At 40.1% G+C, this 22547-nt stretch overlaps 1 protein-coding gene across 1 annotated transcript in view; it reads left to right on the plus strand.

The window, feature by feature from the left end:
* Pkhd1 (PKHD1 ciliary IPT domain containing fibrocystin/polyductin) overlaps nucleotides 1–22547 on the plus strand; it is a 443194-nt gene that overhangs the window by 139408 nt on the left and 281239 nt on the right. Inside the window, exon 36 of the mRNA XM_041656327.1 lies at nucleotides 15161–15373. Coding sequence (XP_041512261.1) covers nucleotides 15161–15373 — 213 coding nt within the window. The remainder of the gene's footprint in view (nucleotides 1–15160; nucleotides 15374–22547) is intronic.

Below are 22547 nucleotides of genomic sequence, written 5' to 3' on the forward strand. Positions count from 1 at the left end.
CCTTGGATGTCTTTATGTATCTTTCCCAGGTTACAGGTTGATGTAACTTTCACTATGGAAAGATACTTTCTGTAAGGCTAACTGGGCTATTGACAGAATTTATATTCTACTGATAACTTGACATAATTTGTGTTTGTGTATGTGCATACTTGTTGGAATGTGTGCTTATACATGTGGAAATATGTGTGTGTGTGTGTGTGTGTGTTGTGTGTGTATGTGTAGGGTAAAGGACAACTTTGAATGTCATTCTTCAGGCTTGGTACACTCTTTTTATTGTTGTTTGATGTGGAATATTTCTTTACATTGTGTTAATATATGTTTTTATGTTTGGTTTAATAAAGAAGCCGAGAAGCTGACTGGCAAGTAGCAGAACAGAATAAGATTAGGCAGGAGAGCCAGACTTAGGAGAATGCCGTGAGGAAGAAGGGAGGAGTCTGGAGTTGCTAGCCAGATGCAGAGGGATCAGGAGATAAACATGCCATACTAATAAAGGTACCACCATGTGGCAGAGCGTAAATAAGGAATATGGATTAATTTAAAATGTAAGAGCTAGTTACTAATAAGCCTTAGCTATCATCCAAGCATTTGTAACTAATATTAGCCTTAATGTGTTTATTTGGGAGCTACTGGTAGGACAGAAACTTCTGTCTACAAATGAGATAGGGTCTCTACAGAGACCCACAATGGAGCACTGGACTGAGTTCCCAAGGTCCCAATGAGGAGCGGAAGGAGGGAGAAGATGAGCAAGGAAGTCAGGACCACGAGGGGTGCACCCACCCACTGAGACAATGGGGCTGATCTAATGGGAGCTCACCAAGGCCAGCTGGACTGTGACTGAAAAAGCATGGGATAAAACCGGACTCTCTGAACATGGCAAACAATGAGGACTGATGAGAAGCCAGGGACAATGGCACGGGGTTTTGATCCTACTTCATGTACTGGCTTTGTGGGAGCCTAGCCAGTTTGGATGTTCACCTTCCTAGACATGGACGGAGGGGGGCAGACCTAGGACTTTCCACAGGCAGGGAACCCTGACTGCTCTTTGGACTGGAGAGGGAGGGGGAGAGGAGTTTGGGGGGAGGGGGAGAAGGGTGGGAGAAGGGGGAGGGAAATGGGAGGTTGGGAGGAGGCGGATACTTTTTTTTTTCCTTTTCTCAATAAAAAAAAATTTAAAAAAAAATAGAAGAGATAGGGTCTCTAACAAGATTGGAGCTCACAAAAGGGCCTGACTGACTCATTAGTAACTCTTAGAGATTTGCCTATTTCTGCTTCCCCAGTTCTGACTTTACAAGCTTACCACTGTGGTCAGTTTTATTGTTTTATTTTATTTTAATGTGGATTCTTGGGATTGAGTTCAGATACTCTTACTTGTTAGGCAAGCATTTTACCATTTAAGGTTTATCCAGCCCTTTACTTTCTCCACCACACTTGTGTGTGTGTGTATGTGTGTGTGTGTGGGGGGGGTGCATACACTATAGCATGCACATGGATATCAGAGAACAACCTCAGGTGTTGATCCTAGCCTTCTACCTTGTTTGAAACAGAGTCCCTCATGGTTTGATGCTGCATAGGCCAAGCTACCTGGTCCGCAAGGTTCTAGAGATTCTCTTGTCTCCATCTTTTATTTTACCATAAGAATACTGTGTTGCCAGACCTAGAAAGACATATATAATATGAATTCACTCATAAGTGGCTTTTAGACATAAAACAGCCCTAGAGAAACTAGATAACAAAGAGTACCCCAAGAGAGACAAACATGGAGATATAAAAGAAGGTGAAAAAGACAAAATCTCCTAAGTAAATTGGGAGCATGGAGGTCATGGGAGAGGGTAGAAAGGGAGAGGGGAAGAATAAAGGGAAGTGGAGAAAAATGTATAGCTCAATAAAAATACACAAGAAAAGAAAATAAAAAGGAATAATCGTTGCAGATGGGTACTGCCATGTCTGACTTTATGTGGGTTCTGGGAGTCTGACCTCAGTTACTCATGCTATACAGTGATTATTTTACTGATCAAAGCATCTCCATAGCCCCAATTATTTATAAATATAACATCAATTTTTTATTTTTTTTTGACCATTGTGGAAGAGTATACAGTTCTAGGCTATAGGCTAAGGTGAGCAAAAGCCAGAATTGGTGATGTTTATTCTGACTGAAAGTACCCATGGGCTTCTGGGAAAGTAGATGCCCAGATAATTGCTGAGTGAATGAATGAACTAATAACTGAGTTTCTTAAGTGAGAAGACAGGTTAATGTTGGTTGTGAGCTTTCTATAGCTGGCATCCTTCCTGGTACCCTCACATGTTACTGGATTCACCCAGACAGTGACCAATTTCATTTGCTATTTGTGTATCAGAACATCAGAGACAAAAGCTTTTTTATGTGAGGGACACTTGCCTCTGAAGCCTGTTATTTTTTTTTTTGATCTGACAATGGCTTACATTATTTACTTCCAGAGAACCGTCCCAGACACACTTGATTAGCCATAAATGAAAGATAATCCGTTGCTGTGAGAAAGGACATGCTTTCAAAGGACAGGCAGACAGACAGATAGATAGATGCTTAACAATTTACAGTTTATGTCTTGACAACTTGGATACTGTAATATGAAAAATGCTACCGAAAAGGTCCAGTCCATTCCTAGAACAGCATTTTCAGTAATGAAAGATAAATGTTTTGAACTTTCTTACTTAAACCCCTCACTGGCTTTCCATTAGCCCTTAATTTCCAATCCAAACCTAATATGGTTTACAGGGTCCTTCAGGACTTGGCCTCTCCTTACCTTTCTGTCTCATTTGTTGATTAATGATCCCTAGATCCTATTCATCCTAACAAGAAAGGGAGCTAGAAGTTTGGACTTCTTATGTAACTAAGATTCTTGGGCTATGAGAACTATGAGACCAAACATTCTTTATTATTGTTGTTTTTACGCCCTGTGCAATATTCACAGGGCCAGATAAAGGTGGACATTCCAACCCAAGGAAACTAACGGCATCCTCAAAATTGCTATACAGAATAACTTTGCCTTGATTTCTCATAGAGCAATGTTATAACCAAATCAGAGAATTGTATCTGGAAGTCATTTAAAGACTAGAATTGCTCAGTCGTGTGGGCAGAATTTCAGGGAAAAGATGGAGTTTTATTTTTGTGTTTGTTTCCTTTTGCAGTTGCTTCCTTTGTGTGTGACTTTAGGAACCCATGCAGTAACTGAGTGAGGGATATGGTGGACTTCTGTAGCCCTAAAGGGAGTCAGTTTAGTTAAATAATTGGTAACAGTACCTGGGATGACAGGCATTTATTTATATTAATGTTTCAGTTCTTTTAAATATTTACATGTAGTTCCAAAAATATGTTTAAACTTGTAATTAGTGTAGAATTGATTCAGAAAGAACAAGTAAAAGTCTAAGTGAATTATAACATTTACCTCCTTGTTCAGTTATCTGAAAAACAGGTCAGTTCACTGCATCAGGTTATTGTCATTACCTGGAACAGTTCAACTCCACAAAAAAAGCAATTGAAAAAGATACAGAGACCATATGTTTTTACATATTTACTTCCATAGCTTGGAGAAGGTCTGGGAAATAACAGGAAATATTTATTGGATGAGAAAGAGAATTCATCCGTAATTCCAAGTTTGTATTCATTTCTCTGCCTGTTTTAGATGGGAGCAAGTATGGCAAGATTGTGGACACCCAAAGCCATGACATAACTTACCTGTAATAATAAGGGACACCTACAGTTCTCAGCATCTGGTACTCAGTCATAGCATCTAAGCATAGAGTCACCATCACGCACAACACATCTATGTTTTAAGATATTCGTTCAGGTTACACTGATACATGATCAAGTTTGAGAGAGAGCCTAAAACCATAAAGGTAACCCATCAAGCTGTCAGCAACGAAAGGCAATTAACAGTACCATTGCTCTTTTCTCAGTGACCATTTGACTTGTATGAAGAGCAGTGGAAACTGCACTGGGCACACTGAATGGGCTTCTCCTGAGTGTAGCATTTTAGGTTGGTTGCAGTTCTTTATCCCGTTGGGAACATCTAAACTGATGAAGATTATTTCTTCCAGCTGCTATTGTTTGTGACTGGGAGTCAATGGTTTTATTTCAGATACGTTTTCCCCTTCTGTGCTGCCCATATCACTGCAACACAAGGCTAATTAAAGAATTGGTATGTGGTATCCATTCCTGGGAGGTGTATAATTCTCTTCTGGCATCCCGAGAACCATTTTTTGCAAACACTTTCAGTTCATATTTTCTTTTTTTAATCAGGCAGAGACATTACAATTAAAATACCGTTAAAGTGATTCTGGCAAGTCTTGCAATAAGCATGTTTTTTAATTAAAGAAAGAACAGGGGCATGCATAAGCAGCATCAGCTAAAGGGGAAATTTTCAGCCGATATCTGCTTTAATTGAAAGGGAAAAGAAAAGGAGAAGAGACGCAGTAGCCTTTGCTTGCTTGCTGGTGTGTAAGTGGCTTCATCCCAGGTTGCTAAGCTTAGGTGTTCTGTGCTTGATTAATTAGTATCCAGCCAGAGAGTCCATTGTTTTTGCCCCTTATCCTTAAAGCCTGATTTATGCCTCACATTCTCCATGAATATGTGAGGACTCCGACTTCTATTTCCTGAGCTGCTAGTGGATAGGATTATGGAGCGTGGACTGAGCTCTTGGGGGCTCTCGTTTGCCAGCCAAATTGATTTTCCGCCTCTCTGGCCGGGGACAAGCCCACCTCGAAGGCTTCCCAGGCTCTGCTCCAGTGGATCAGGCACGAGTCTAATCTGGATCTTGCCAACAAAGGAAACTGTGTGGCGTGCACCCCATCATGATGCACGCTTCGGGCTGTGGCCTCCTTGCCTAATGCTGCTCTCTCCTGCTCTTCCTCACCTCCTCATAGCTTCCATTCTCTAAGCAGCACGGTACAGCAAGTATAGTGTCACAGCCCACAACTTCCCACATCGCAGCTAGCACCCCCTTATCAAGGCATAGTAGTATCTGCGCACCCTAAATGTGCAGTCCCCTGTCATTCTCTAGAAGTGCTAATACACAGACGCCCCTGACTACCCATTTGACAAGTCAATGGTTGAAAAGTTGTGATATATAGGCTGCTAAATTATTTACAAAAAATATTCTGAATGAAGGTTAGTCATTGTAAGTAAATAAATTGGGTAGTTTTCCTCTCCCGTTTCACGTCGTTCAAGGTTTGAGAAGACAGATGATCTAGTTTGGCGACAGACGTCATCTAATTAATGGGGGACCTCGGATCCTTTTTTGAGTTTTGCATCAATCTCAGTCTCCTCTGCTTATTGACTCTTGAGTTCATTATTTATTTCGCTTCTCTCCAACACTCACCTCTTCACCAAAAACGCTATCACTGTGAACCGTTACTCCCTTAATCCTGCTAAAATACGGCATATAACATTTCACATCCACATTACCACCTTCACAGCTCTTAAAACATTCCCCAGAGTCCATGCATTTGCAACCTTCTGATTACTCGAATCTATTTAAATCTTATTATTCTAGGTTTTATGTGGGTATGTCCTTTTGCCCCCTCTTCTGTTTTCAGTCCACTTAGCCTCTGTGGGAGACTTCATTTACTTCCAGAGCTTAAAGTTGTATTTATTCAACAATGCTATTTCCTATGGCCCAGGTACTGCTGTAGGCACAGAGACTAGGGCTGTCGATGAAGCTAGTAAAAAAATTTTCCTCTTATGGAGTTTACTTGTATAAGGAAAGAACCAAATAAGGAAATGAATTATGTTTTTTATTATACTTCCTACTTCCACAGAACAAAATTCAGCCTGGTTTGAGATGGGCAGGAACCCATACTGAGGAAGGGTCACTATGGGACTCTGGACACATCATTCGTAAATGCTTCAAGATGGGAGGAGGAGGCAAAATGGTCAATGCAACAGGAACACTTGGTCAAGAAGGGAGTAACAGGAGCCTGAGCCAGAGAAGACTGATATAGAAGGGTCTAGAAAGCTTTAAGAGTAATGGGGATGAGTGTAGGATTTTAACATAAATGTGGATCATATGGTTTCCATTAAGAGGACAAGCTCTTCCAATATTACTTCAGGACTGAGACAAAAGTGACCTAGACTTTAGGAGTGTACATACAGGTAGTGAGAAATAGCTGGACTACGAGGGTAATTTAAAGATGCGATGTATAAAATTTCCTGAGGGGTTGATTGTGGGGAAAGAATGAAAGTTGAGTCTAGTGTTGTGGGACTCAGCAACCGGATAGGATTAACTAGATTTCTGAGGTAAGGGGAGTTTGGATTTTGAATTGTTGAGTTTAAAAGGTAGTTGGACATTCAAGTAGAGATATTGAAAATAAAGATGGGTATATAAATTGAGTTGAGGGCCAAGATTATTAGGCTTGGAGATCAATGTTTGGGAATTATCTACAACTAGATACATAGATTTTTTTTTTAAACCCTTGAGTTAAAGGGGGACAAAGAAGGTGGTGTACATACGATGCTAAGAAAAGTGGCCAGAGGGCTGGGTCTTGGGACATTTGAAGTGTCTTAGGTTGGGATGACCAGAAAAATCAACTACCAGGGATATAGATGCCTGGGAAAAAGGAGGAAGCCTAGCGTAGTGGCGCTTTAAAGCTAGCACCTGGGAGGCAGAGGCAGGTGGATCGCTGTGAGTTCAAGGCCAGCCTTGTCTACACAGTGAGTTCCTGGACAGCCAAGACTGCATTATGAGAAGGAAAGGAAGAAGAAGGAGGAGGAAAACCAGGGCCAGGCAGTACTGGGCAGGCGAGGGGAAGGAGTTCCAGGACATAGTAAATTACAAGGTAATCAAAGATTGAGACCCATATGAATGAAATTTGTGACCTTGACAGCAACAGTGTGGTAGAGCAGCGAGGCAAAGTTCCAGCTGGAGGTGGGGATTACACAAGAGAGAGGAATGGAAGAATTGAAGATAAGGAAAGTCAGCTCTTTCAAAGACTATTGGTTTTAGTAAAAATAAGTTAAATTTTTTTTCTTGTAAGGAAGTCATCTTTAAAGCTGTGTATCTGTTTTCCTTATAAAACAAAGCAAATGCTTTTGTGGTCATTACAGATGATGATTGATTATACAGTTAGCCAAAAGTTTGTTTTAGTGTTCGTATTTTTTTTTCTTCAAACATCAGCTAGCTGCTAAAAGTCTCTTTTACTTCCCCTTCAAAGAAATAAGAGAGGTTTGATGGAAATGAGTGGTTACATGTAAAAGATGTGTTCGTTTATGTATTTAGAGGGGAAGCGACTATAATGATGGTTGATTGATTTTTATAAAATTACCCAAGACCACTTGTGAAGATACAGTCCGCTTTCATTCAAGTCATAACAAGCAATTTTAGGGTCATACCAAAAGGCTGATTTCAGCCCTGCTCTTTATTTTAGCTCTAAGAAATGGGGACAGACTCTGTAAAGTAGAGACATAACATCCTCCTACTGCCCTCCCGTGTTCAAGTCGGCTTCCCGTGAAGCAGCCCGTTCTAGATTGATTGCTAGCTGATTCTGTGAGGATGGAAATTCTGTGGCTTTTGCACAGGCTTAGAGAAAGTATCAACCTTAGGTTCTTTCCACAGGAAGGCTTTCTCTTTGGGTGCCACAGAATTATTTTATATACAAAAAACTGAATTTTTTAGTAAACTTCCTCCACTGCGTATCTTTCTGTTCGCTGCTACTGTTGAAGCAAGGGGATGGTTTTTAGCAGTGTTTATGATGCTGTGTTCATTATTTCATCTAGTCTTAGTATTTTCAACACAAAGCAGTTCTTTCTTTGGACCAAACTCTTCTCCCTTCATTAGCATCCTTATTAGGTCCGGTCAGTAAATGATGTTTACCGATGTTTCAAATTCTCTACCAATTTGTTTCAATGTGTTTAAAACTGTGCTTAATCTTATAACGGGCAGAGCCCGGCTTATGTATTTAGCCACTAATCCTTGTAATCTGTTAGATATCCCTTTTGGAAAGAGGGGAGGATATCTCCATTAACAAAATAAAAATAAACCACGTAGAAACAGGCTACAGGCAAACTTACTTAGGTTAACATGTTTTCACTTAAATACAGCTCTGAGAACAACTTCACTTAATTAAAATGTTGCCAGGAAATGTTTGTGGAAAGAGGTAAAATACTGGAGTTGTTTTCTAGTAGCCCTGGGTTCTAATTCTGAGCTTTTACTTCTCTCAGTTAAAAGAAAAGCAAGCTTCTCTAAGCCTATTCTACTATGTGAAACACAGAAAGGGGTGGTTATTTCACGAGCTAATTTTCAAAGGTTATTTCAAATAAACTGCCCAATGAGTTTGGCCTATAGTAAGTATTTAATAAATATCTGCTACTTCTTCTTTTTTAAATTCTTTGCTTTTGGAGTAAGTAAGTTGTGCTAGAACATATTTCCATTATAATATACATGGGAAAAATAATAAAACCTGATTCTAAATGTAATCAAAGCCTAAAATGATTTCTACAGTCTTATTTGAAGGGTGATTCTAAATGAACTATACCACAGTTAATCTCAGAAAAACCTGGCTTCTTGTCTTCATTAGTATCAAATGAACATATACACACATTCTTAAAAGATGATTAAAAATTTGTTCTCTATAGGAGTCTCCTGGCTTCACCTAGTTTTTGACTGTGGGTTTTTGCATCTGCTACTATTAAGTGCTGCACACTGCCTCTCTGATGACATTTGATCATCTATGAGTATGACAGAATATCATTAGGAATCATTTCATTGGCTTTTTTTTTTTTTTTGCCAGTTGCATTTGGTTCTTTCCTGGGTGTGGGCTGACCAGCTTCTGGTTCTTGGCCATCATGAAATGTCAGGTGTGTAGGTCTCAAGTTGGAGCAGTCATTGGCTGGCCACTCCCTCTGGCCACTCGCACTGGCCTCTCCCACAAATCCTGCTTCCTCATTATTCCAACCTGTTTTGCAGGCAGGACACATGATAGGTCGAGTGTTTTGGCTGTGTTGATGATGCAGTCTCACATCTGGGAGCCTTTGTTGAAATAAGAGCGGCAAGGCTGCATCCCCGGCACCCGGCTGCCCGCATGGCTAGCTCTAGCTTATGCCCCGAAATAATTACACAGAAACTGTATTCTTTTAAACACCACTTGGCCCATTTCTATCTAGCCTCTTCTAGGCTAATTCTCGCACCTGGACTAGCCCATTTCTTATAATCTGTTTAGCCCACAAGCTGGCTTACCAGGAATGATCTTAACCTGCGTCTGCCTGGAGTGGGAAAATCATGGTGACTCCTTGACTCAGCTTCTTTCTCCCAGCCTTCTGTTCTGTTTACTCCTCCCACCTATGTTTTAACCTATGAGGGCCAAGCAGTTTCTTTATTGCTTAACCAATGAAATCAAGAGATTGATATATGACACTCCCACATCAATCCTTGTCTGGTTCTATAGGATGTCCAGTTTCAGCTCTGTATCCCCCAAACTAGGAGACTTTGCTGAGGTCATTCTCATAGATTCCAGGGAGTTTCCACTGCACTAGGTTTCTACATCTCCAACCCCCAAGTTCATCCCCTCCCCCAATTCCAGTCATCTCTCCTAATACTCTTTTTTTCATTCACTGTTTTTCCTGGACTCCCGTTTCCATTCCCATGCACCCCAGGCCAGTGAAAAATCTTTTCTATTTCCCTTTCCCAGGGGGATCCAGTCATGACCTTTTGAGCCTTCCTTATTACTTAGCTTCTCTCTGTCTGTGGCTTATAGTATGAGTAACCTTTAATTAACAGCTAATATCCACTTACAAGTGAGTACACATCATGGTTGTCTTCTGGGTCAGGGTTACCTTTCTCTGGTTAACTTTTTTCTAGTTCCATTCATTTGCCTTCAAATTCATGATGTTACTGTTTTTAACAGCTGAGTACTACTCCACTGTACAAATGTACATTTTCATTATCCATTCTTCAGTTGAGGGACATCTAAGTTATTTCCAGGTGATGTCTATTATGAAGAAAGCAGATACAAGCATAGTTGAACAAGTGTCTTTGTGGTAGGATAGTAAGTCCTTTGGGTATATGCTAGTTTGAAAGAAAATACCACCAAAGGGAATGGTGCTAATGGAAGGTGTGGTCTTGATGGAGTAGGTGTGGTCTTGTTATAGGAAGTGCGTCACTGTGAAGGTGGGCTTTGAGGTTTCATATATGCTCAATCCATGCACAGAGAGATTAAACACTTCTTGTTGCCAGCAAGTCAAGTGTAGGGCACTCAGCTACTTCTCCAGCACCATGTCTGCCTGGATGCCACTATGTCACACAATGATGATAATGGACTAAAACTCTGAAAATGTAAGTCACTCCAATTAAATGTTGTTTTTATTATAATAGTTGATGTGTTTATGGCATCTCTTCATATCAATGAAAAGCCTAATTAAGACAATGCCCAATAGTGGAATAGCAGCTAGGTCTTGAGGTAGAGCAAGTCTCAATTTCCTAAGGAAATGCCAAATTGATTTCCTAGTGGCTGTACAAGTTTGCTCTCTCACCAGCAATGTACAAGTGTTCCTCTTGTCCCATATCCTTGCCAGCATGAGCAGTCACTTATATTTATGATCTTAGCCAGCCTGACAGGTGCAAGATGGAATCTCCAAGTAGTTTTGATTTGCATTTCCCCGATGGCTAAGGATGTTGAACATGTGTCTCAGCCATTTGAAATTTCTCTATTGAGACTTCTGTTTAGGTCTGGACCTCATTTTTAATAGGATTATTTGGTTTGTTGATGTCTAGTTTCTTGAATTCATTATATAGTTTAGATATTAGCTCTCTGTCAGAGGTGGAGTTGGTGGAAATACTTTCCCATTCTGTAGTCCGCCATTTTTGTCCTATTGACAGTGTCTTTTTGCCTTTCCCAAACTTTTTAATATCATGACTTGCTGTCTATTGATTGGAACTAGAGGGGGTCAAGGACACCATGAGAATACAGCTTACAGAATCAACTAAGCAGGGTTCACGGATACTGAAGAGATAATCACAGACCCTGTATAAGTCTGAGCTAGGATCTTTGAATGTGCATTAGGTTGGTATAACTTGGTGTTCCTGTGGGACTCCTGTGTGGGAGTGTGGGTATTGCTGATGCTTTTGCTATGCTTGGGTCTCTTTTCCTCCTTCTGTGTTGCCCCCTTCATCCTTGATATGAGGGTTTGTGTTTAACCTTATTGTAATTTGTTAAGCCATGTTCAGTTGATATCCCTGGGAGTCTCTCCCTCCCTCTCTCTATTTGAAAGCAAACAGAGGAGGAGTGGATCTAGAAGGAGGGAAGTTTGCGGTTTGGGAGAAGTGGAGGTAGTGTGGTCTGAATGTAATATATGTAAAGAATAAAAATTTAAAAAATTCTGCCATCTATCACTGCACAAAATAATAGGCTTTCTTGAGTCAATTTTATGGATACTTCTGATGTACTTGCATCACATCCAGGCCCTCCAAATCCCCTTTTTATATTCCTTTCACCTTCCCACCAGACTCTGTCCTCTTTCCAAATCTGACTACATTATTATTTGGTAGATTTTAGATATGAATGGCGGAGGAAGGAGTCTTAGAGGAAACAAAAGGATATTACAATAACACATAGTCACAAGACCAAGTCTTGAGATCTCCTAAATGGGTCAAAAATTTGGAAGCCATCCAGTTCAGTTTAGTTATAGGTGAGAATATATACTGAAAGGAGGTATGCTTTTAAAGTAGCATATTTTAAAGCCACAGATCATAATGGGAGAAGATGACTGAAATGACTAGATGACAAGAAAAAGACATACACCAATAAAAAGCAACAAAAAGTAATCAATAAAATAAACCTGATATCCTGACAGGTCTCATCTCTTGTATGGTCTACTAATGCCAAGTGAGTATATTCTTGCTCTAAATAAGGTTGATCTACTATATTAAAATCTATTTGCTGACGCTCCTTATGTATTTAGTTAAAATCTTTTCAATGAGAATGCAAAAACCAAGGGATGCTGTATGGTCCTTATAGTTGGATATCAAATGTTCTAGAGTTAAAAGAATCTAGCAGGTGCATGGTTCTCCCCTCTACTTTGCAATTGAGAACTGTTCCAAATTAATGAAACTGCAGGTTCTACAGGTTCTGCAGGTTCTGCAGGTCAGTCAGTTGCTTCTAACAGGACTGGAGCATGACCTTCAATATTTGCTCATCAAGGTCAGTTCTGATTCACTGACTCTTTACAGTGGGAAGTCCTGTCATGCAATTTGTGGTCCCTCAGTCAAATGTAATTAGTGAGGATATGAGTGATGTGAGTAAAAAATTTTTAGTTGATGCCATTATATGAACTGCATCATAGCGTTCATTTCTTCTTTTTTGTTCACAATGGAGTTCAGATTCATTATTAACGTTTCTAATGTGATGATGAGGACTGGAAAAATTAATATCATGGTTGCAATGGGTCTTTTAGAAGCTTGGTAAGCAGAGGGCTACTGTTCTTCAGCACCAGGCCCAGGGATTTCCAAAGAGGAGATTCTTTGCTTTTAAGACAGTTTTTTTTCTGTCTTGTATGGTCTACACAGGATATAGATTGGTGTGGCATGTCTTCCTGTGTGTATGAATATATTTCATTACTGTTGGTTAATAAAGAAGCTGATTTGACCATAGCCAGGCAGAGTGGAACCATGCAGGAAATCTAAGCAAAGATACAGGGAAAAAGAAGGGGGAATCTGAGAGTTGCCAGCAGCTAATGGAAAAGCAACATGTGAAGTAATGCCACAGTTAAGTGACAATACACAGATTGATAGAAATGGGTTAATTTAAGAAGTAAAAGCTAGTTAGTAATAAGCCTGAGCCATTGGCCAAAAAGTTTTAATTAATATTAAGCCTCAGAGTGGATATTAAGAAACTGGAGGGTGGGAGAGAAACCTCCAGTTACAATAGTTCAAGAGAGAAGTCAATACTAACAGCAGTGAGCCATTGGAAGTCAATGGTTAGGTAGTGTCGAGTCCATTTTCTAAAGTGAGTGGACATTAACAGTAGTTGGGAAATGAAGGTGGGAAGTATAAAGCAACAGACACTTGCAATGAGTGGCCATCAGTATGAGCATTACTTTAATGAATTTCACCTTAATTCCCCAGAGAAACTCCCTTGAATACTTTATAAAATGATGAATTAGATGCCTAGGCCAAGTCTGTCTAAAGTATTTCTGAACAGAAGAAGTGTAGGAGTTCTTGTCCATGTAGACATCTTATGACTGTTACTGATGGTGGCGTGTGGATGGGGATTTGGGACTGAAGAGTAGAAAGTGTTATGATGATAGCCAAAAATGCTGGAGAGAAAGGTCAGAGAAATAGTCTCTGCATTTGACAACTGGTCAAACATTTCTTGATCATTATCTCTGCATTAAGATGAAGGTGAAGAAAAATAACCACAGGCATCTTAGCTCTTTCTGTTTCTCCTTTTCTTCATTGTTAACTACCTCCAGTTGTTGTTTCTGGAAAGCAACTTAAATGCATGAATTAGTGTACTGAACTCAAGACAAGGTTTAGCTAGTGAAGAGTCTTTGTTTGTGTACATCCCCTTGCCAACATCTCCCTTGTAAAAGTAGGATCTGCACTTTGAGACATTTCTAACATCTTTCTCTCTCTACATTTATTTTCTGCTCAATTTACTGTGATAATGTCTAACATCTCAAATAGAAATATACTATCTTTTTGGAGAAAATTGAAGTAAGTATATGTTCAAATTTGCATCAGATTGTCTAAAAAGATATACCTTTATAATTATTTACTTAACAATTATATACCAAGTTCAGTTATCTATCAGCTGCTGTTACGTACTTCAAATGAACAAAATCGGTCATTGCTTTCATAAAAAGTGCATTCTGGCATAGAAAGAACAGAAAATAAAGACACAAATAGGTAATATGTCTTTCAATTGCTAAAAAACACCCCACATTGTACTTGTAAGTAAAGAAAGTGTTTACCAATGTTAGAAATCTTGTTTGAGAATGTAGAGTCAAGTGTTGTCATAGAGCACTTGCCTAGCATGTACAACGTCCAATAGCAAATGGATATCTCCAACACCAAAACAAATGAACAAACAAGTAAAAACAATATCAACAAAACCATAAAGCCTAAAGCCAGACCATAAGATCTAGCAGACAGACCAATATGTTTGAAGCATGAATTAGTCAGCTTTTGTTAGTATAATAAGATACTTGAGGCCAGATACTTTGTAAAGAAAATTGCTTTATTTCAGCTGACATGGCCACATAGCATTGAAAAAACTTTTGCAAATTTTCCTTCCCTGCTTTTGCATTATTTTATTGTAGGAATATGTTTATATCTCTTTCTATGCACACTCTCCCTCCCGCCTCCTATAAAATAACAGGATTCAATCAAGGCTCTCTAATCTCTCATTTTATCTCATCTCTTTCAAAAGTCTCCACCTCCAAACACAGCAACAAATCAGAATCAAGGCTTTTGGAGCAGAGGAGGTGGGCAGGTGGTGGGCTCAGGAGCTGGAACTCTCCTGAGAATTTAGAAATTTTAGAACATCACCAATGGAATTAATGAGATCTAAAATGCCTCCCCCTTCCCCTTTGCTCTGCATGCCTCTCAAAGCTTCAGTCTTGACTTAACGTATGACATGACACGGAGTCTTGATTGATAGGCCACTCACCTACATCCAGTGAGGAAGAACTCTGAAATTAAGGTCTGTTGACAAAAGCAAGTGTGGAGGATACTGGATAACTAGCGTCCCACAAAATGCAAGGTGTTAGCTCACTGCTTCCTTTTATTGTATTTTTTTTAGCCCATTTTCCTCTAGCCTTGTCTCTCATGCATTGACTTTGTCATATGCTTAATTTTATAACCAAGTTTAATCTATTGTAACCTGTAAAGTCAGTGACCTCCTCAACCATTTCCTTAGCCAATTCTATGTTGCTGGATATTTAGATTGTTGCACAAAATAAATTATCAAAGCTGCAGCAAATAGTAATATCTTAGGAGAACTGGCTTAAAGATAAAAGGTTTTCATCCTTGGGTGTCTGGCCTACCTTATGGTGCTTCTAGAATACAGTTCTCTGTATATTAAGTTCAACTCCCAGAAGTATATAAACAAAAGCAATTTCATCACATGTTGCAACTGCCAAAACAGGGTGAGCCTCATTCTCCTGAAGACTGACCGCTTGCTCTTTGTTTGCCAGGTGGCAAGCTGATTTTCATGGAGCCAGGACCCATTGAGCTCAGAGCCCACTCCATCCTTATTACAGATGGGGGAGAGCTCCACATTGGCTCTGAGTTCAAGCCTTTTCAAGGCAAAGCTCAGCTCAAACTCTATGGAAGTTCCCACTCTACCCCCTTCTTTCCCTATGGAGTGAAGTTCCTGGCGATGAGGAATGGAACCCTTTCCTTGCATGGTAAGTAGTAGATAACTCACAAAAGAAGCAGAAATGGCATTGTTTCTAGCAAATATGTGGGCAAGGAACATGGATTAAATTATTTAAAAAGCCCAGGAATTTGTTCCTGAGACAGTGGGTCAATTAATGCATAACATTATTTCCTTAAATAACATATCTAATTATTTCTCTCTGTCAGACTGTGCTGTGGTTATGGTTCCAATGGACTGAATAACTTTGCACACCTTCAGATGGCTTTCTCTTTCGGAGTCATTTTCCCTGTCTCATTGAGGGTGAGCTTAGCCACAGCCATCCTCTGGTTTGATGAATATGAGCAATTAGATTGCACTTCATGCAAAAGTAAAGGCTTTACAAGCTATTGTGATTCTTTATCCATTTGTCTCTTGTCTTCTATTTGAGAATAGCCTGTCACAGGTAGGGACAATTTTTTCAACTTGGGACCCTGCATGAAGACAACATAGGCCAGAGGTGATGTTGACAGTGGTGTATGTCAGTGAAGAGTGAAATCTTTTTCAAGAATGTCACTGAGATTGACATTTGGAATGATTGTTGGACTCAGTGAAAACTGACTGACAATTATTTAGAAGAAGCTGGTATTTCTCAGCAGGTAATATCCTGACATCACAAGCCAAATATGGCCAACTCCTCTTCACAATTAATTGTTCAGCTCTTCTCTTCACTCATCACAACACATGCCGAGCTCAGTTATAGTTGTATCTGAAATCCCCCTACAGATGAGGATTTCAAGTTACATGATTTCCCCAGAGAAAACAGTTTCTGTGTCAAGTTTTTCTTGCTTTCTGATCATCTCATTCCATTTTGCAAATTGACTGCTTCTTCCCTTAAGACATAAGCAATTACTAAATGTGTAGGATATTGATAAAATATCTTACTGGAAAATGTAAGAATTAAATGAGTGTTTTAGCAGATAATTATATACATTTGTTGTCTGGTCTTGGTTAAATACAGAGCAATACTGTGGTCTCCAGGGCTGGGAGGTGACTCAATAACGTAGTATTTGCATAACATGGGTAAGAACTACAATTTCAGCAACCCCAAACAAAATTAAAGAGAATGAAAGAACCCTAGAATGTGGGCCCCAGGTAGCAGCCTGATCTGAAAAGGCCTGACGTCATCAATACCAGCACTTTTGTATTGATACGACAAAAATGGAACCCACTTGTAGAAAAATTGTTTTAGATGTGGGGTGGAAACTGTACTGAGGAGCCTGATATTGTCCTCTGTCCTGGTTTTGTTACAGACTGTATAATAATCATTGTACACACACACACATACACACACACACACACACACACACACACACACACACACTACTCTATGGATTCTTCTTCATCTTACTCTAAGAGGAAGCCAAAAGTTTTCTGTAGTATTTTGGTTGTGGGCCAGTCAAGGGTTGGAGAAACCATTGAATTTATAATTTTAAATACCAATAACTTATCTGGATGCGAACTCGGAATTCCTGTCCCATGGATTCTTACTCTTTTTCTCCTGTCTTCATGGATCTGTCAGCTAAGATCCACAACTATCTTTTGCCTTTGCACAGGTTAGCTGTGGTCTCCAAGTGTTTAGTCTGATGGTCACTTAGGCCACCTGCAGGGCTCATGGCTTGACTCCTCTAGAGACTAGAATTCAAAGGAGCAAAATGAAAACTTGCTCCATGTATTTTCTCTCTCTTATTTGAACTTCCATGTCCAAGTATGAATAATCAGTGAAAACATTCATAATATATCTTACATGGCTATATTTTAAAAATTCCGTGAACTTTATAAATAAGGAAATGTCAAATTAAAGAAAATCCACAGTGGCATGTGCCTATGTTCAATATGGCACAGCTAAAGCTGAGTAAATGCCATTATTAATAATAAGTTTCAAACTTTTGTAAATTAAGAGGAATATCCCTAAGTGTGTCTATGTGACACTCCTTGACACAGTTGGGTGTATTTCTTCTCTGCTTCCCTTTCCCATTTTCTTTTCTCCTCTTCTCTCCTTTTGTATTTTTTTCCTTTATTTCCTCTGTGCCCTTCTTTCCTCCTCCTCCTGCTCATCTTCTCTCACCTCTCTTTGGTTTCAGACTTGCCATCAATATTTCACTCACCCTCAAAGCCCCTCCCATGAAACATGTCAACTAATCTGCAAAGCCTGAGCATGGGATTTGGGATGATCCAATCTACACCCTCTCTGATATGATAATTCTATACTTCGTTCATCTGAAATAAAGTCCATGAGAAAAAAAGATTAGTCAGTTGGGTGGGAAGATGCCCTTTCCTCACTCATGTGTCAGGGCATCAAGTCCCACGTGTCCTTCATCAATCTTTCTCACCATCTCTTACCACCTGAGGTCTGGAGTAGCGTCTCCTTCAGGCACAGTGGAGTACCATCATTAAAATTATTATGTCACTTCAGTGGCCTTTCTTCCCAGGGCAAAGGTGGATCTAGTTACAACCAGGGATTAGAACCAAACTAATTTTCTTTTGCTGTCAAATATTCTAAAGGGTGAGCAGCTTGATTCACTGTCTTCCACCCAGAAAGTCCCTAATGAGGTGGTATCCGCTTAGTATTCCAGAAATATGTGGTGAGATTCACCAGCTTTAGTGTATCTCAGAGGACTAATCCAGGAAGAGTTTCTAAATCTAGCCTCCTGAATCTCATCCCCAGATTCTGATGCAGTGGTCACAGGATCGAGGAATCAATCCTCAAATTGAATATGCGTATCAGAGGAAACTTCAGGGGGATTGATTTTGAATCAGCGACTGAACTGAGAGATTTACTGGTGCACTGGACATTGTGGGATTAGGAATAGGCTTAGGTCTGTTGGTTTTCAGTTATGATTTTGAATAAATTAATTTCTATAAAACCAGGGTATAAAAACAGAGTCACCATTCTACACTTAGTACGTATAAGGTGTTTTAGAGCAGTGACAATACAACTCACACTGTTAATTCTTATTGCTTTGTTCATATTCTGCTTATACATTTTTTTTCCTTTTCCATAACCACAGGGGATGGAGTGCTAGGTAGCTCATTTTAGGAAATGTTGAAGAGACAGCGATTTCTAATTGAAAATGTGGCATGTGGACCCCTCTATCCAACATTTACTCATCTTATTAATTAATAACTTTTTTCATCAGCTAGAGATGACTTAGCCTTGGAGCTCATGAGGAAACAACATTCCCAGGTACCTTCTGTTCCATTCCCATCACCCAGTGGGCACCTTTAGATTTTAATCTCTCATGGTACAGTTGCTTCCCAGCACAGGACAGTCACCACCCCTAGGTGTGGTTACGATGAAATCACAGAAAACAGTCACCCGGGCCCTGCGTAGCCAGAAGGCCGATACTGTCCGGCAAAAGGTGTCCTTCGCAAGCTTGTTTCCTAGCGTCTAGTAGTGAGGGGATTGATGGATTCTAATTTAACTCAAGCAAGGGTCATCTAGAAACTTACAGCTGGGTCATTGTGTCCGTCATATCAGTCTCGCCAGTGCATCCCTGCTTGTTCATTCTTCATTACTGCCCTTCGCAACCCCTCTGCTCTAGCTGATTTTCATCAGAGATTAAAATTGCTAGGCAAACGGGCTTTGCTGTTCAGCTGTCACAAGGAAAGCTGGGCTTCAAAGCGCTTTTTATGGCTTTGTTTGGACGCAGAAAAACGGCACATGTTGGCACTCACACACACATATGCGGCAATACCTTTGTCTGTGTATTTGGGAGTGGATCAAGACAAGGTATTTTTCTATTGCAGTAGGAGTGCTGATGGCTTAGTAACTGTCACCTGCCCACCCCGATAAGTTAATATGACCAAAGAGTCCAGGGCTGGAAGTCTGTGGCTTGAATATTTAGAGGAAATAAAGAAAACCCACTCTCGCCTTTTGCCTTGGCCACACTCTTGCCTTTTACCTTTGCCTCTGCCAATCCAGTTTCACCACCCAAACTGAATGCCAATCAGTTGTCACTTTTCAAAGCGGTTGCGTCAGCCTGGGCAACTTGAATTTTTGACAATGTAATTACGGCTCTTGCCTCCACAGTGGGGGGCTGAGCAGGCCAGAGCGGGTTTTATTGATTGTTCAGCAGGGAAATTTATCAATGTCTCCCCTTTCATTTCTGCTTCTTCCCTGAGAAATTTGGCTGACAGATTCTTTGAAGAAAAGTAGTTTTACGGCCTTGACTGGACTTCCGCCTTTGTCCTTCTCAAGGAATTACAAGACAGAGGCATTAAATATAAATGGATATTTCTGAGGAAAACTGCTATGTGGGGCCATGATTGAGCAAAATTCTAGTGAAGCTGTTATGAGTGTAATGCTTCTCTAGGAATAAAAAAGGAAGGGGCTTATTTACATAAGCAAATGGCTCATTTTCCTTGTAGAGTTTCCAGAAATCTGTATTTCAGTTCCAAGGTTTGGACAGATCCCGTATTGATGCTGCTGCTGTGGTTGCTAAGGAGGGAAGCACGATCTTTAAGCACTGTGTAGTGCTCATGGAGCAGCGCAGAGCAGTGTGTTCCTGGTCAGTGATTTTTCATACTGTGTCCCACAAAAACCACATTTCCTAAGAGAGCCCCCGGGGGCTCCATAAACAGGGGAATATTCGAGGTCAAGGAACAAAAGCTTAAGCGGCTCGAGGAATCAATTCAGTGCCTTTATCTCTACTACCTGTTTAAAGTAATATTTCATTAGAAAGAATAAGAGTTTCACTGTAAAAATCGTGATTAAAAGCTCCATTAAGGGCCCATGAAGCACTTCTACTCAAACCTGATAACTGGAGTTTAGTCTCTGGAGCTCATACAAAGGCTGCAGGAGAGAACCCACCCCACCAACTTGTCCCCGACTTCCCAGCATGCTGCATGGTGTGTAGACACTCTCTGAGTCACAAGCACACAATAAATAAAGATTTGAAGACCTGAAGAAGCTCGGTTAGGCATTCTTTTAATTGTAGGATATGGACCTTTTGGGGTGCCTAGAGCCTCACTCTGCACAACTCCCCACCCCCACAAGGCCTGCTGTACTCTGACTTGCTTTCTGTGAAGTCTGTTCTTTGGTGTAGTATAGTATTATTTTTTTTATTTCTTCTATTTTTATTTTTATTCTTTGTTTTTGTTTTTAAATCAACAATGCATTTTTAATATCAGTGTTCTCTGCCCCACCTCTTCCATCATTTCTCATCCTGTCTCTTTGCCATCCAATACTCCTTCCCTCCACTTCTGTCCCTCTTAAATTCTATGTATGTTTCATTCTCTTGGACTGAAATATAAACTACTATAAAGGCTTGGTACTTTTTTGTGTGTAGCTTTATTAATATCAAATTGCTTGGTTAAAAAAGAAACAACAAAGAATCCCAGCATAAATAACTTTAGATGGAAAAGAATTTATGTCCTCTTGTGATTAAACTGAAGGCTGGGCAGGGAGGAAACTACCCATGAACAGGAGAGCCTTTAGTGCCTCCATGCCAGGAGGACCCTTGCTCACCTCTTCCTGCATGCCTTGGCTCCATTCTCTCCTAGGCTTTCATGAGCTTCTATTTTCTATTGCGGAAGAAAGGAGGAGTTCTGTGCTCATTAAAGAACAAAACAACAAACAAACAAACAAACAAACAAACCAGGGAAGGGCTCATAGCTCTAGAAGTCTTAGTGCCTTGGGTGGGAACCAGGACATCAAGACATTCTGATTGGCTCAGCTCACTCCACCTTTCCCTTCCTCACTCACTCCCGTAGCACTCCTCAGGATCAGAAAAGCGGGGCTATGTGAGACGATGTAATTTTGCCTTAATTAGGGAGGCTAGGGAGATGTGGGTATATCAGATATATATTTGTGTGTGTGTGTGTGTGTGTGTGTGTGTGTGTGCGCATGTGCGTGCATGTGTATGTGAATGCATGTGCGCTTGTGTGCAGTAATGTTACGGGACTCTCATCAATAAAACAAGGGTTATAGTCAATCCTCAAAAGAATTCTGTTACTGAGCAGACAAAACCATAAATGCATTTTTACACTGATTAAACCAAAAACTGGGGATTTTGATGTATGGTTCATCTTTAAAATCACAAGGCTCTTGAAATGCAGTGACAGCTTCAAGTATGGTATATTTGGGCCATAATGACCAGTAAGCCATAATATGATCATGAAAGCAAATGTGCCATTGAGCTTCTAATATAAACCTTAAGACACAGAGGATCATTTGTATGGTTCATATGTATAAATACATATGACATTACTAAAATCTTTTGCTTTAATTCAAAATTTGAAAATTTAAACCCTCCCCACATCCCAGTGTTGTAAAGTTCTGTTTCCTGTCCTGGAACTAGCTCTTGTAGACCAGGCTGACCTTGAACTCACAGAGATCTTGCTGCCTCTGCCTCCCGAGTACTGGGATTAAAGGCTTGTGCCAGAAAGACCTGGCACATTAGAGGTTTTTTTCTTTACCCTCTCCCCTCTTTTTCCCTCTTCCTCCCAATCTTCTGCTCCTGGGATGCTAGATTTCCTCACTTCTGTACTAAAGAGACTTTTTACCTTCTCTAGCATTTGTCACCACAGAAATGATCCTCAGCCTGTGTGGTGTATAAATCTCCACAATGGAAGAGATACAATTTTAGGGTTATCTGGGAGATGAAAACATTCTGGCCAGAACAATATTTTTCCTTCTGATCAGTATCTTCCTCCATATCCTGATGAACATTCTTTCTTGTACTTTAACAGAAGCGTCCAGTTGATTTTTCATATTTAAAAGCCAAGTCCTAATTTGTCCAGTTTTAAGTCTTCAGTCTCCTATCCACTTAATATACCTTACTCTTCCTTTAGGCCTCTGGCTCGAGGCACTCAGAGTGGTAGAAACATGGTCCACAGTTACATTCCCCCCCTTATCTGCATTTTACATTATGTTGATATTGGGCAGGTAGAAGAGGTAAGACCTTGATCAGGCTTTTTATTGAATTCCCTTTTTGTTGGGCATTCTCTTGGACAATCGTCAATTTAGAAGCCTTACTTGACTATGCAATCACTATCTCCTAACTTAATGTTGCTCTTGGATTCCATATGGAAGGTGGATTCAAACCAAACCACCACTTCCAGATCTCACTTGATCTAGAACAGTGATTCTCAACCTTCCTAATGCTGTGACCCTTTAATACAGTTTCTCATGTCATGGTGATCCTAGCCATAAAATTATTTTT

This window comes from Microtus oregoni, unplaced genomic scaffold (assembly GCF_018167655.1).
Source record: "Microtus oregoni isolate MIOR12 unplaced genomic scaffold, Mior012 000007F_ref0000211, whole genome shotgun sequence".
In the NCBI taxonomy this organism is placed as follows: domain Eukaryota; kingdom Metazoa; phylum Chordata; class Mammalia; order Rodentia; family Cricetidae; genus Microtus; species Microtus oregoni.